General features: G+C 37.5%; 1 protein-coding gene across 1 annotated transcript in view; it reads left to right on the top strand.

Moving 5' to 3' along the window:
- Positions 1-203: 203 nt before the first annotated feature.
- The window catches only part of VWDE (von Willebrand factor D and EGF domains), a gene marked incomplete at its 5' end in the record, with an annotated part of 41626 nt that continues 27144 nt past the window's right edge, over positions 204-14685 (top strand). The window contains 7 exons of the mRNA XM_082754378.1: positions 204-333; positions 4127-4311; positions 7376-7607; positions 9975-10040; positions 10739-10998; positions 12623-12712; positions 14005-14149. Coding sequence (XP_082610504.1) covers positions 204-333; positions 4127-4311; positions 7376-7607; positions 9975-10040; positions 10739-10998; positions 12623-12712; positions 14005-14149 — 1108 coding nt within the window. The remainder of the gene's footprint in view (positions 334-4126; positions 4312-7375; positions 7608-9974; positions 10041-10738; positions 10999-12622; positions 12713-14004; positions 14150-14685) is intronic.

Below are 14685 nucleotides of genomic sequence, written 5' to 3'. Positions count from 1 at the left end.
CGAGCAACCTGAAACCGTCTCTTTCCTAGCACTTTACCACACGTTAGGGAAGTACAGGTAGCACCCCGCCGGGTACTTCCAGCAGCCCCTGAGGGGCAGCCCTCACCCTCATCACCTTCACGGCGGGGCCGGGGCCGGGGGCGGTCTGAGGGCCGGCCCCGCCGCGGCCCCCTCGGGAGGGGCGGCATTAAAGCATTAAGGGGATGGGCGCCAAGAGCCGACACAAGCACGGCGGCTGCGGAGCGGAGCGGGGCCGGGCCATGGCGGGGGGCGGCCTCTGGCTGTGCGCGGCCGTGCTGGGCTGCCTGGCCGCTGCCACCGCCCGCCGCCCAGGTGAGCGGGGCCGGGGGGGCATGGCCGCCATCAGGGCAGCAGGGAGGTGCTGGGGGGCGGCGTGGCAGCGCCCCCGGCAGGGAAATGGTGTTCCCGGTCTGTGTTGTTTAATATTTCTGGGAGAAAAGCCCACTTAAGGAACAGATGCAACAGCGTTCTGTACGGGAAACTACTCGAAAACAGTCTGTAAGCATATGCTTACGTGTATTTTTTTTTTCTTTTTAATACCTTTTCAAAGCATCTCCTCGTAAGTGAATGCGAGTGGTGGAAAGTGTTTTAACGCCTGTTCAAGTAGTGCTTCTTGTAAGGATGTATTAATGTGTGCATGCTGGTTGTACTTGCTTTGTTGCTTATTGTAGAGCATTCATCTTCCTGTTTCTCCACCTTGCAACATTGTAACTGCTACAACATTTATAATTGTGGGTTTTATGCGTCTCATGCAAGCAAAGGGTATATTTTGGGTGAATAGTTACATCTATTTTTATATTTCACTTTAAAAAGTGTTTCCCTAAATAATAATCTTAGGATAACTTCTTTCAAAAAGTCACCTTCTTTCTATTTTGGTGTTTTGTTGGAGTTTAAATCCACAAATCCATCTGAGCTCTCCTCTCTTAGAAGCAGTCCTACCTCCAATTAGTGCTGTGGGATGCTGATACGCAGTGTCCTTTGCAGTCAGTCGAAGCAATAATAAGGACATAAGATGAGATTGGCATGGACTATGTTCATGTTGGTTCACTTACAGTCACTGGTCAGATCTTGGCACATGGAGAGCAGGAGATATAAACTGCTGGGCTATCCACACCCGAGTAGCTGCGCTGCCAGTCAGTGCCTGGACCACTGCTCCCTGGGGACCATTCCCCTTCGTTGGCCTGTGCCCAGCACTTCCTGACAGCTCCTTAGCCTGGACCCTGCCCAAGAGCAGGTGGAAAACATGTATCAGCCCTTCCCTGCAGATGTGAAGGGGGAATTCAAATGTCTTTCCTTTCTAAAACTCTTTTTTCCATTTGAGCACCATGGAGGTGGTCAATGGGAAGCTGTTTAACATCTCTTTGTGGAAAATGGGCTCCCATTATTTTCAAGAACCTTTTGTTACCTTGTTCGTGTTCAGGGTACCTGTTACCTGACCCCGTCACTGTACAAACCCCAGTGTGTTGGCAGCAAGTCTAAGAGTGCAGTTCTCTGACACTCAGCGTAATGATCTGCCTAAAATAGTTTAATATTTTTGACTGGATGGAGCTTAAGTAGCCATGCCTCTCAGAAGAAAATCCTCCAGAAACGATTGCCATTGTCACTTTGGATATTTCATTCTGTGTCTTCCAAAAAGGCCTAATCCATATCTTTTATTTTATTTTCAGTTTTTGCATTTTAATCTGTTCAGATAGAGAATGGAAAGATAGAGATAAGAAAAATCTGCCCAATATAGAAAGCAACCAGGAAAACAGCTCTCAGAATAACCTGACATAACAAACAGATACTATGAAGTATGGGAGCAAATGGAGCAGAGATGCATTAACCAATATGATTTATTAATCCTGAGCTGAGCTATTTGTACTGCTTAAGCAAGTTTTTGTTGTATAAGCTCAGGACTGGATTTAATAATGAGGCCTCAGTCTTTTAATTGAGAGCAGTAGTCTTGATCAAGCAGAGCGCTTCCTATTGCTTATCTCTAGCACAATGCCATCCTTGTGTTTAAGATGTTGCAAAAGTTAAATTATTTTCTGGATTAGGGTCACATTTCTCAGTATCTGACAGGACCTGGGAGGGATCCAAGCAAAGCTCACTGTATTAATCCTGACTATAGTCAGGAAACAGTAAATAGGGGATCACATTCTTCCTGAAAGGCAGAGACCTCTGTTAATGAGCAGCAGAGAGCTATGAGACAGCATATAGGGTGTTTGTGTGGGGCATTATTTTCAGTTGTTTTGTAGAGTGGGTGAGGAAACAGAAAAGAAATCAAGCAGGGTTAGACAACATGAGATTTCTAAGGAATAGCTCTGGAGATACTAGCATACTTTGAGAAAGGAAGAGAGAATATATGAAGAGCTGGGTGGCATTTTAAAGTGATGTGCATAATAATAAGAAACATATAATTTGATCTTTAGTAGGATTTATAACCCTATTACAAGTGAGTACAGTCAGCTGTTCTAGAGATCTATCAAACGATGATCTAATTAAACTGTAGAGGAAAAAAAATAAAGACTTGTCTCATGTCTAGCTTGATTTATTAATGGGAAACGTAATGGATATTAATTGTTTCAGGAGTGTTACGATTACAGGAAAGAAAAAATAGAAGACAGGAAGAAACTTTCACCATGGCTCATAAACTACTTGTGCTGAAGCTTGCTTGGGAAACATTTCAGTAACACACACGACTGACCTTTGATTCTTCAAGGGCTTTTCTTCAAATTCCATCGAGGGATAAGTTCTCTATAAGGTCAACTTGTATGGACATGAATAGCCTACAGGCTACGACAGCCAACTCAGAAGCACAGTGGTGGCACAGTCAATCACATTGACTTCCATCTGCCCTTAGAGGATAGCAGATAAAGCTATTGTTACCTGGTTGGGTAGCCTAAAGCTATATCAGATTAAATCTTTAGTCTTTGAAACCAGGAAACTAGGAAAATAGGATTCTCACCCTGTGCTTGAAAGAGAAAAGGTCTGTTGTTTCACTAGTGCATCTTCTCCATTTAAAGGGTGGGAATTCACTGATTTGGGAACTGTCTTATAATTCTGGTTATCCAAACAATGATTTGAAAGACTATGCTAGATACTATTTGAACCAAAAATGTTTTTGTAATCCGTGACACAATTAGATCAAGCAAAATAAGGAACATATATAAAAACCAACCAAACAAAACAAACAATCTGTTTTGAGAACTGAGAGATCAGACTAATAATACTCAAAATATAATATTATGGAGCTTTGCTTACAGCTGTATTTTTTAATTCATTGTAGAGGCAAGAATTGTGATCAACTTTATCATCTAGTATAGTTTGAAATTCCTTTCACAGTCAGCATCAGATGTATCCACTTTTAAAAGGAAGAGTCTGCATTTTTAAAACTGATGCTAATACTCTTTCAGATTCCGAATCCTAATTTTACCTAGCAGTAATTCTGAGATTATTTTGAGGCCATAAGGTCATTTAAATGTCACAAAATATGTTTGTATTTATTACAGTTGAGCATGCCAGCTATGCAAATTGAATGTGTAATAAAGTATGGAAACGGATAGGTACTTATAGTATAATCCACATTTATACATTCAAACTATGTGCAACTACTGCATCCATTTGAGGGAATTCTTCACTTCATACACAGAGCCCCTGTAAAGTGGTAGCTTATATGCGAAGATGGACCTTTGGATAATCCTTTTTCCTCCTGAAGTAAGAGTTTGTTCCTCTTATGTATCAAACACCTCATTTTTCTTCAGGTTATTAGGTTTTGTAAACATCAGTGACAAGTCAAAATCCAGAGAGAAAGCCTAAACACTGTTTAAATTATAAAAGCTTTCCACCTTTTTAACATCTGGAGTAAATACTTAGCATACATATTAATCTGCATTTATTGCCCATTTAAATAGAGGAATGTTACCACGTGATGAATTTTATTAAATTTTAGAGTGCTAACATAGCTATTTGTTGTTGTTGTTTCTACTAAGATTTCAATATGTTTCTCAGTAAAAGTGATCTCGTACCATTCTGCGCTATCTCCATATTTTCCAGTTAAAAATACTTGAAATCTTTTTAATGCATTTGTTTGACATTTCATCTCAATGCTCTTTCCCCGCAGTTCTTGAATGCCATCCTGGTGGACATCAGATCCTGCAGAGCCCTTACCGAAGTGTCGATTTTGACTCATCCTACATTCAGCAGTCAGCTATTCAGGATTTAATCTGTGACCATTCCCTAACACCAGGCTGGTATCGCTTTATGATTTTTGATAAGCCTGCTGAGATGCCGACCAAGTGTGTGGAGGTATTGTTACATCTCATTTGTTTAAGAAAAATATACATATCTTTGTTTATGAAAAATATACATATTTTTCATAAGAATTTTTCAGTAAGATAGATATAAAAAGTGACACAGTTATGGAGACTGATGTGAAAGAAAGTAAAGCACCTTTTTTTGTAAGTGTGTGGCATATTAAAGTATGTTAACTGAACAATAAAGTCTTATGTGTTGAAAAATTTTACACTGAATGGGCTATGGCAGAGGATGATAAATCGCTTCTAGCACGTTCAAAAAATGTCATTGACAGTCACTGCTACAAGTGATTTTTGCAGTGCTAGCATAGCAGGGGTATCATGTTGTCATGTTGTAAAGCTGCAGCTGTGTGATGGTCAGTCTTTTCCTAAAGCTATGTGCAAGTAGTATGAAGACTTGCAGCCACATAATCCCAGTAATTGTGGAGCTTTTAAAAATGATCATGTCGGAGAGAAGAGATTACTCCTAAAATAAATTGAACTAACAGAACTAACTGCAGATTAATTCCCTTATAATCTGCAGGTCCACTGAGACTCAAGAACAACACTAGAGTATTTAACACTTCAGACTTGTGGTGCTTGATTTTGAAGCTATTTCAACATCTTTGTAATAGCTACATTTGAAGGAGATATCTTTGTAGCTTCCTATTTGAAAATATTTCATTATTTAAAAAAAAAAAAGTCATTAAGTGTCATTAGAATATTTTACCTGTAATCTTGTGATTTTCATTCTGAGTTGAAATTGCCTGGGTTCAGTTGCTTTAACAATAAAATAAAACCCTTATAAAAGGAAAGCAAAACAGTTAAATAAATAAATAAATACAAATATTAAATTGAGTTTGTAACACCTTGTCTTTTATTTATATTTTTTTAATCTTTAGAGCATTACAAAGCCACTGAAATACTTCTAATATGCAGCTGACTCAAGGATTTAGAGTGTTGTGTTGCAGAGGCTATTGTTATCTATGCTGTTATACTGCAAGAAGCTTAAGCGAAGTCTGTTACCTGAAGGAAAGACCTCATTATCAGTTAGATTTAATAGAAACAAATTAGCTGAATAGTTTTATTTCCTCAAAATGGACACATCTACAAAAGAACCAATATGATAAACCAGGGGAAAAAAAAAGTGTTTTTCAGAACACAGGTTCATAGAATCACAGGATGGTTTGACATGGAAGAGATCTTAAGATCACCTGCTTCCAACTCCCCTGCCATGGGCAGGGACACCTCTCACTAGATCAGGTTGCCCAAAGGCTCATCCAACCTGGCCTTGGATTAAACCATCAGGATACCTACTCAGATAATCTAGAAGAGTATTAAAAATCTGACCCAAACTCTCAGTGCTTAGTAAATGTATAGTAAAAATAGGTTACCATCCAAATACAGAAGAGCCCAGGTAATTACTGTTGGCAAGAGATTGATCTGAATCTTATTCAGCAAATGAAATTTATGCTCTGACAACTGCCTCTTTGCATGTGTCAACAAAACCAAGACAATTATTTTGAAGCATTGAAGTCAAAACATTAAAACTGAACTAAAATGAATATCTTCTTTGGGAAGTTTCCTCCTTTCCTTCCCTTTAGGAGAAGTTTTATTACAGCTATACTTAATACTTGTCAAAGATTCAGGCTGTGTTAAACAATCCATCCCATTTGTGTCTACTTCTCATAGATTGTGTCTGTCTGATGGATTGATGACGCTCGATCTGATGGCTCAGACACTATAAAGAAAAATGTACTTTTGAGATGAGTTTTGTGTACAACAAGCCTGCAATAGTCTTTAGACTTTAGACTAAGAGGTATTAAGATGATCTGAGACCTTGTTTCACTATCAGGTCAAAGAGTATTTGAGGCATTGTAAGAAGAAAAAGAGGTTCTCAGAATCTTAAAAGTTCAAATTTATAGTTATCTTGTAAATATTTTGCAAATCCTGGCTTTTACATACTTTAGGAACTTTCACAGAAAATTCTGAGTTTATTTTGGTTTACTGGTTAGCTGAGAAAAATCTGTAAGCTTTTGTGAGGAAAAATAACATACTTACTTCCACAGTCCTTCTGTGTTTCTCTTGTGCTTGCTTTCTGCATCACAAGACAGGCTGTGAACTTGAACACATTCTGGTAACCTGTGAACCAGATTCCCTCATCTCCTTTCATCAGGATTAATTTTCTGTATTCCATTGTTAAACTCCAATGTCTGCTAGATCAGACTTAGATTTTGGTTATTATGAGGGATGTTACTGTGGTGACCTGCATGGCAGCTTCCCTGACCTGAAGACCTCATATAGCCAAAGTGGTGGCAGGAGGACGGGGGCTATTCCACAGCACAGCTCTCCTCACACCTTGGCATAAAGCAAGACTTTAGTTTGGAAGAAAGGAAGCAACAACTCTTACACCACCTGCTGCATCAGCATCTGAACCACAGACCTTGTAACATCCACTGCTTCATAAGCACCAAAGGATTTATGGTTTCTACAAAATCACTGTTGTTGGTGCAGGGGTGCTACAAGCATGTTCACTTCTAGAGGTAGGGAACTGAAAGACGGACAATGCTTAATAGGTGTCTTGTAGCTAGGGTGCAAGCGAGTAACCTTGCATCATCTGATGATTAGATGAAATCTAGAAGTTCAGTTGAGACTTGAGTCCATACCAAATGGCAGTAAAGTGCTTTAATACCCTTAATTGATAGTCAGTGTAGGTATGTTCTACCCTTTGTGTTCCAATAGCCTTCACACAGTCGGTTGCTGTAGGTTAACTCGTTGTGCCATAACACAACTGGTAGCTCTTTGGGGCAGAAAGCTAATGTGTGGTGGCTCCTGCTTCAGGGACTAAATTTTATCCTGTCTTTAGAAAGCCAAATTCATGAGACCCAAATAAGGACTTAAGTCTCTTTTGTGTGTATTTGTATTCAACTTTGAAGGGGAAAAAGCAAACCCTCAATTACATTATCTGAATTTTGCTAAAAGCTCAAGCAGGAAATTGAATACATACCTCCTTAAACCCCAGCAACAATTTGTTACAGCATTAACCATCTTCTGGTGTTTTTTTTCTGGTGCTTCAGATGAATCACTGTGGTACTCAAGCCCCTGTCTGGTTATCTCTGAGGGAGGCAGAATCCATGCCCCAACCTGGTGAGATCAAGCAGCTAACAGCCTGTGCGACATGGCAGTTCTTCTTCAGCACTTCAAGAGACTGCTGTCTTTTTCAAATCCCTGTCAGTGTGAGGAACTGCGGAGACTTCTTTGTTTACCTGCTGCAGCCCACTCAAGGATGCATGGGGTATTGTGCAGAAGGTGAGAAAGTACACGCTGTAACTCAATTAAGAGTATATGTTTATTAATGTGTTTTACAAGTTTTCTCACGTTCTGAACAGCGGTGTTCTTCACTTCAGCATTTCTTTCACATTAACCTTCTTAAAAATAATGTATCTTCAGTAGCTGTTCTCTGGTGTTTGATTATTTTATTGATTATTGATTAGTTATTCAAAAATAGCTGAAAATAACAAAATAAAAACAGTAACTGATGTTTCAGTGAAAACATGGTATTTTATAAGCTATTTTGCTGAGCATGTCTGGCAATAGTTATACAGATATTTTCTACATTCTTAGTTTTGATGCGATAGAAAATGATTTGTTATAGCCAAGTGCAATCACACCACCCCTTTTTAATTTTCATTTGGCAATCAAGAGTTGTACAAAGCCCCAAATCTTAGGAATTTATTTTTTCCATTTAGTCAGGTGGGGTTATAAGACACATCCAGAAGTCAAAATTCAGAGTACCTGTGTTGGCACTGATACTGTATGAATCACCGTTACTGAATGTCTACAGAGCCATGTATAAAAGTAAATGTTGTTTAAGAACTTGATGAAAATATATTTATGTCAATTATTGTTTGTTTTAATTAGGCATATCCTTCTTGCTCTAATTCTTTTATCTTATTTTTGGAGAGTACATTCATTGTTGCCAGAAGAAAGTTCAACACAGAAATACTCTACTGATACACACTTCTTAGTATGGTGAGAAAGAATTGAAGTGAGTCCTTCTGCAATGCCTTGTGATGTTCTGAACCCTTGTGCTGCAGAACAGTGTTGTTCACAATCTGAAACTTGAATATTTCATTATTCCTTCTGGATACTTTCGATAACTTAAGGAAAGTATTGCTAAACTCACAGTTATGGATATTGATAAATAGTGACAAGCCATTGTGGTAGGAGATTTTTATTAGTTCTGTAAAACACTTTTGATGAAAATACTTGCAATACTTTTATGCATGAAATAATGTATTGCTCTAAGTCATATTCTGTGTCACTGACTGCTTGCAAAAGCTTAGTAGCGACACTGCTGGTAGTTTTTACTGTGCTTTATTGGCCCATCATTATCCCTTTAGGACCAATTGTTAAGTCATTCTCTAAGAGTTTATTGACAGAAAAAAATGCCAGCAATGGAACTGAATGTCAGAATGCAAGTGACTGAAAAAACAAAGAACGCCTGCACAATATGACTTTGTATTTGCCTTGGATGATGGGTTCATGAAGAGGAAAGAGGATATAAAAACTATAGGCAGCTGGCTAGCAAATTTCTACTGCTTCAAAGCAGAGAAGAAACATAACTCTGGGTTGACTCTGGTGAATACTCCAAGTCCAAAACACATTTTGAGTTTAAAAGCCCTTTGCTAAAGTGACGTTTTTTGCATGCTAAGTGTTCTGTATTTTTGTGCTGCTTTTTGTATGTAGGCTACCATATGTACTGCATTTTTCCTTTAATGCTTGATAGCTGTAAATGCTTGATAGCTGTAAATGCTTGATGCAGATTTTCAAGCAGTTACTCCTGTACATGCTGAGGAATACAAATGTATTGCTGAAGCACGGAACACCAAAATCTGATTTTCATTCTTTCTAATGAATGAGTTTTTCAGTTTTGCTGCTGCCCTTTCAACTTTGAACAAATAACCTCTTCCTACTCCTGCTAAAATACTGCTATTTACATGTTTAATCAATTTACATGTTTAATACTGCTATTTACATGTTTAATCAAAATACTGCTATTTACATGTTTAATTTACATGTTTAATCAACCTTGATTAAAATAAACTACCTCTGTAGTTTATTTTGTTGTTGTGTTTGTTTTTAATGACCATCAAAGCTAACAATAGCAGTGCATGAATATGTTTTTTGTGGCCCATGTAGGAAGATACATATTTTTTTACAAAGCAAGTCTGCGCTCAATTTGGCTGTCATAGGTTACCACTAATAAATAAGCATCCAGATGGGGACTTTGGGAGACAAAATAGGTATTATAGAGAATAATTTAATTCCTTATTTATTTATTTATTATTAGCAACATCTCCAGGTATTTGCTGGGTACATCTGTATAAAAAGATGTGAAAGTGCTAAAATGTTCTGTACCCTTGCTCCTAGATGCAGCCATGCAACTTGTGGTCTCTGGCTTAGGGTTTTGTACTGACCACTACCGTAATTGTGTATGAATCCAGTTTAAAGATTTATTGTCTTTTGGGAAGTTACACATCAGTTAGTGTCCTGTGATATTTGTTTTGTTGTTGTCATTGTTGTTGTTGATTTAACCTGGGGCAATAATTTCTAAGCTTTGGTATAGGAATATTCTGTACATATGTCGATATCTGATTTAGGAAGAATTTATAGATGTTGCAGATGCAAAGCCACAGACCTGTGATGCTGAGGGAATGAAAATTCAAGGCTTCTGTAGCAGTATTTTCTTTTTTTTTTTTTTTTTTTTTTTTGAGACTTTCTTTGCATCTAGGATGCAATAAAACTTTCTAAACACTTTCTAAATATACACTTTCTAAAATATACACTTTCTTAAATAAAAAAGGTGTTCATTTATCAATGGTATTGCTTGGTCTGATGCAAAATGACAAGTTAGGATGTAACTTCAGAACTGCAATTGCAAAAGCAGCTTCTCAACATAGTGTTCAGAGTAAGTACTGTAACATTAAAAAGTAGTTTTAATAATGCTAATTTATTGATTACTTTGATTGGCAGATTCATGTTATATGTAACTCCCAAGGAATCATACTGTTGCTTATTCTTTTCCTTTTATACATAGCCCGTTCTATTTTTTTTTTTCTTCATAAGTAGGCAAATTCCTTTGGATGTTGCTATCTCCTGTCTGGTAAAATTATTCATAGCATTTAACTCATTCAGTTTTTTTCTTCTTCAGCGCCTTTGTATGGTATAGAATATAACCAGTTTTTCTCATTTTAATAACTAATGAAAGCAAAACACATACTTTCTCTGGTTTCCTAAGCAATTACGTGAGATCTCCACATGTGAAAAAAGGTAAATATTATTAGTGTATTAATTGATAAAGTATATGCCAATCTTGTTTCATCTAATATCATTTTTGCACAGAATAAAAAGCATAAACCACACTTTTGTTTAACTAGGTAAGCTGGCTCCTTCATCATCTCCATCTGTGTCACCACCGCTACCAGACATTCCTGAGGTTGTAGCAGAGTTGATCAAAGGCAGCATTTACCTAAGGTGTACCTTTGACGTTCCTTTTGCAAACAGCTCGGTTGGATTCATTGTGACTTGGTCAAGACTTTCTCCTGAAGGTATCAAAGAAGAACTGAAACGTGAGACAGCAGTTCATACATTCTCACTTCTAGAGCTAGATGGGATAAACATCAGACTTGGAGACAGAGTATGTTAAAAATGATTATAATCTCTTTTTATTTTTGTAAATGTGTTATTTCTCCACTGCAGCTGTTTTGTCTAAACGTTTATGATTTCATAAATGATCAGCAAATATTAACAGTTGTTAGGGATGGAGTCCTAGCATCTTTCTGTATTTTTTTTCTTGGCAGAAATATACTGCCTCTAGTTCTTGTTTACATCAACAGTGTCCATATGAATGTGGAAATGTCACAGAATATATCAATAATTATCAGTGCCATTATCATTTTGAGACTGTGTCAGTACAGTATACTGTGCCATCAGTAGATAAATGTTTATTCAAGTAGAATCTTCTTTACCTTTACTACAATTTTGTTTGATTCAGTAAATTAAGAATATTTTGATGTTACTATCTAATTGAGAAGCTGTGTGAGGTAGCGGTTTTGAGAAGCTGTGCTATTTATTCAGCAGATAGATTTATTTTTTTCAGAATCAATAATGAGCTGCTGCTTGATGATTTTGTCTCTGGTATCAGATTAAATAGTATAATTCTCAAAAGCAGTGTGAGTAATTAGACAGTACATGTGAGAAAGTAACTTCAGTCATAGCAGAATGAAGATCTAGGTTTATATGGTAACTTTTGAGAAGCTTAAGCATTGGAAAGTCCATAGACTTTCTACCTGCATATACCAAAACAGAGGTTAAGCTTTCTTAGCCAAAATAAAAAACGTAAGAAAGTTTTGTGTTTGTGTGTGTGTTTGTGTACATATACTAACACCCAATTGAAGTCTGTTTTCCCAAGCTGTTTTATGTTGATAGTGCAGTGGGGTTCAAGCCAAAAGCAGGCTGCTTGAATGGTTTACAGGCAATAGTAATTGCTAATCCTCAAAAATCCTTCAGAGAATTTGTGAATAGTTGCCTGATGGTGTTAGCTCAGTGACAGTCAAAAGAAAAGGCACAGTTATCAACTATCTGCTGCTGTGATGAATCTTTGCTTTTCTCAAGATCTCAAATATTGCATGCATGGTCATCACATCTCAAAAAAAAGGATACAGCAAAACAAACTACCACCAACAAAAAAAACAGCATATAGAAAGCATGGAACTGGTTCAGTGGAGGGAAATAACAGCAAACTTTCTCATCTTAAAAAAGATAATCCTGGCCCATAACACCAGGAAAAAAAACTGTACTGAGAAGAGAGAAAGAGAGGATGATTGTTTTGCATAATATATGATCTAGTGAGTACTCAACAAAATTAAAAGGCAACAAACATAATTCTGACAAAAAGAAATAAATAACGTTTAAGAAAGTATAGATTGCATTTCCACAAGGTGTTGTGGAGTGCAGAAATGCTCCAGAAGGGATTAGTTAAATACATGGAGATTTAGGTGCTTATTAAACATGGTGGTTTGTATGCAGCCTTTAGTTCAAGAAGTGTCTGAGTCATGAGTGGAGTATGCCAGGAACAGATCTTAGAATATTCAATCTAATCCAATCAATTAAGCAGCACCACTGGCAACTGGTAACTTCTGATGCAAACAGAAGAGCAGGTTTGATGAGCTCATCAAACTGAGGTATTATGGCTGGGTTATGTATTCACGTGACCACTTCATACAAAAAATGTATTCTACTATGTTGATTTTGTTCTACAGGTCTACTGTAGCAGTTCTGCTTTTTTCGTTGAGAAGCCAGGCATACAAAGTTCTCCAGTTGAGAGCAAGGAATTTTTTGCTGGCATTAAGGTAATTTGAAAAGAAAAGAGCGTTTTACTTTATTGTAGTGGGAGTCTTTCTGCGTATGAATGCAGCAGATATGTAACTACTTGGTCTTTTTCTGTGGGTACACTAGAACATTTACATGGGTAGATAGTTTGAACATTTATGCAATTACTGTGTGTTCCAGTCTGATAAGACCATGTAGAATGCTGAACAAAAGCAAGTAAATCACAATAGCCACAGCAGACAGCGAGTCCTCTGACTAGAAGGTACTCACAATTTATTAATTGTTAATGAATAAAACACGTTATTGGCTGTAGTGAACTGAGTCAATGATGTTTCTGTATTCCCCATATAATCAAAATGCAGGAAGACTGAATGAAGAACTTGTGCAAGCTATAACAACCCACTGAAAGCCTTGACCTCTAGCAACTAGAGTAAATTCTGCTGCTTCCTCTGTATTTGTAAACTAAGGAGGGCCATGAATCAGACTTGAGCCCTGGCATATTTTGGCCATTATGTTTAGCTACTTTTACCCTCTCTGGCTTGATTTTGGCCTATGCCAAGTGGTTGTCCCAGAGCATGGCTGACATAAGGCCTGTTCACAGCTGTCTGTGGGGAAGAAGACTTTGGGTTTAGAGAGAAAAACTGGAAAAAGTTTAATTATGTAGATATGGGCTGTTTGATGCCACCTGATAAGTGGCCAGAGAACAGGTCCAAAAGGAAACTTTAATTTGTACTGTAGATTTATGTACTAGTTTGCTGGCCAGGAGTTGGGACCCTGATCCCACAAGGACAGGCTGCACACAAGTACATATTGGGAGTCATCCTGTTGATTTGAGTGAGGATTTGCCTGCCATAAAGAATTTACCTTTCTGCAGGATCAGGGCCAGATTAATTTCATGTAAGTGCAAGTAAGTAGCACATGCTATAAAATCTGAATGCATTTCCTTTTTATGTGAGGGCTGTATGTAATTTTTTTCCCAGATAAGACAGTAAATTACTTGTATACTGACTTCCAGAAGTTATCCAGAGAATGCATTTTAATAGTGTTAGTGTGCTTTGCTAATCCCTTGCCTATTTAGCTAGCTTTACTTTATCCTTACCCCTTATTCTCACACTTTCCAGACTCTTGTTACAGTGTCCTCATCTTCTTCCCAGTATGCCACTGCTCTTCAGACTGTCTAGATAACCCTGATCAAGTAGGGTGGGCCATGCACTGTGTCTTTAGTTTTTTGTATTTATTTCTACCTGGTCAGTAGCAGTGCTGTAGTTCAGAAAGGATGTTTGCATTTTAAGTATACTTTCTTCTGTGCTAGATACATCCAGAAACATATGATATATCAGAAGATGGCAAGGAATACAGGCTGGCAATAGAAAGTAGAATTCCTATTCCTTGCCCTGAATTTAACTGGCTTGAAAGTGATTGTAAAATATCACTAACATTGAGTACTGTTGATGAAGGTAAGTAAGTATTATCCTGCTTTTTAATGTGTTGCATTTTGTATGTTTGTTGTGTTTTTCCAAATATTCCTTCTGGTCTGCTTCTTGGCAGAAGCAGATACATTGTAAAATACTGTGAAATACTTCCTAAAATATTAAAATGTTCACAGACTGTATATTCTATTGTTGAAAGTATGGAAGAATGTGGCCGTAATCCATTAGTAGAAGGAGAAATAGATTTGGCAACTCTGGCTATCAGAGCCGCATTGATTTGAATAGACAGAGTACCATAATGCTTACAAAATTTATTATTTAGTTCATTTTTGACCTGTTTTGGAAGTATTGTATATACAGTCATGAAGTCCTCAGTTTTTACAATTATTATCTTTTTCTGTAGTACTTTGTCAAGCCCAAGTCCCACACAAGGTGCACTTGTGAGCCAAGAACCTCACAAGGAGTCTTGCTTATACAGACAGCCATTTTTGTCACATCAGCAAGACTTCTGTGGTTTTAATTTGGCTATCACTGTGGAAAGTTAAAGCCATTTTCTTGGGTGT

Source organism: Aythya marila (assembly GCF_965140915.1).
Source record: "Aythya marila genome assembly, chromosome: 2".
NCBI classification, from domain to species: domain Eukaryota; kingdom Metazoa; phylum Chordata; class Aves; order Anseriformes; family Anatidae; genus Aythya; species Aythya marila.
This window is presented reverse-complemented; position numbering and strand designations above follow the sequence as displayed.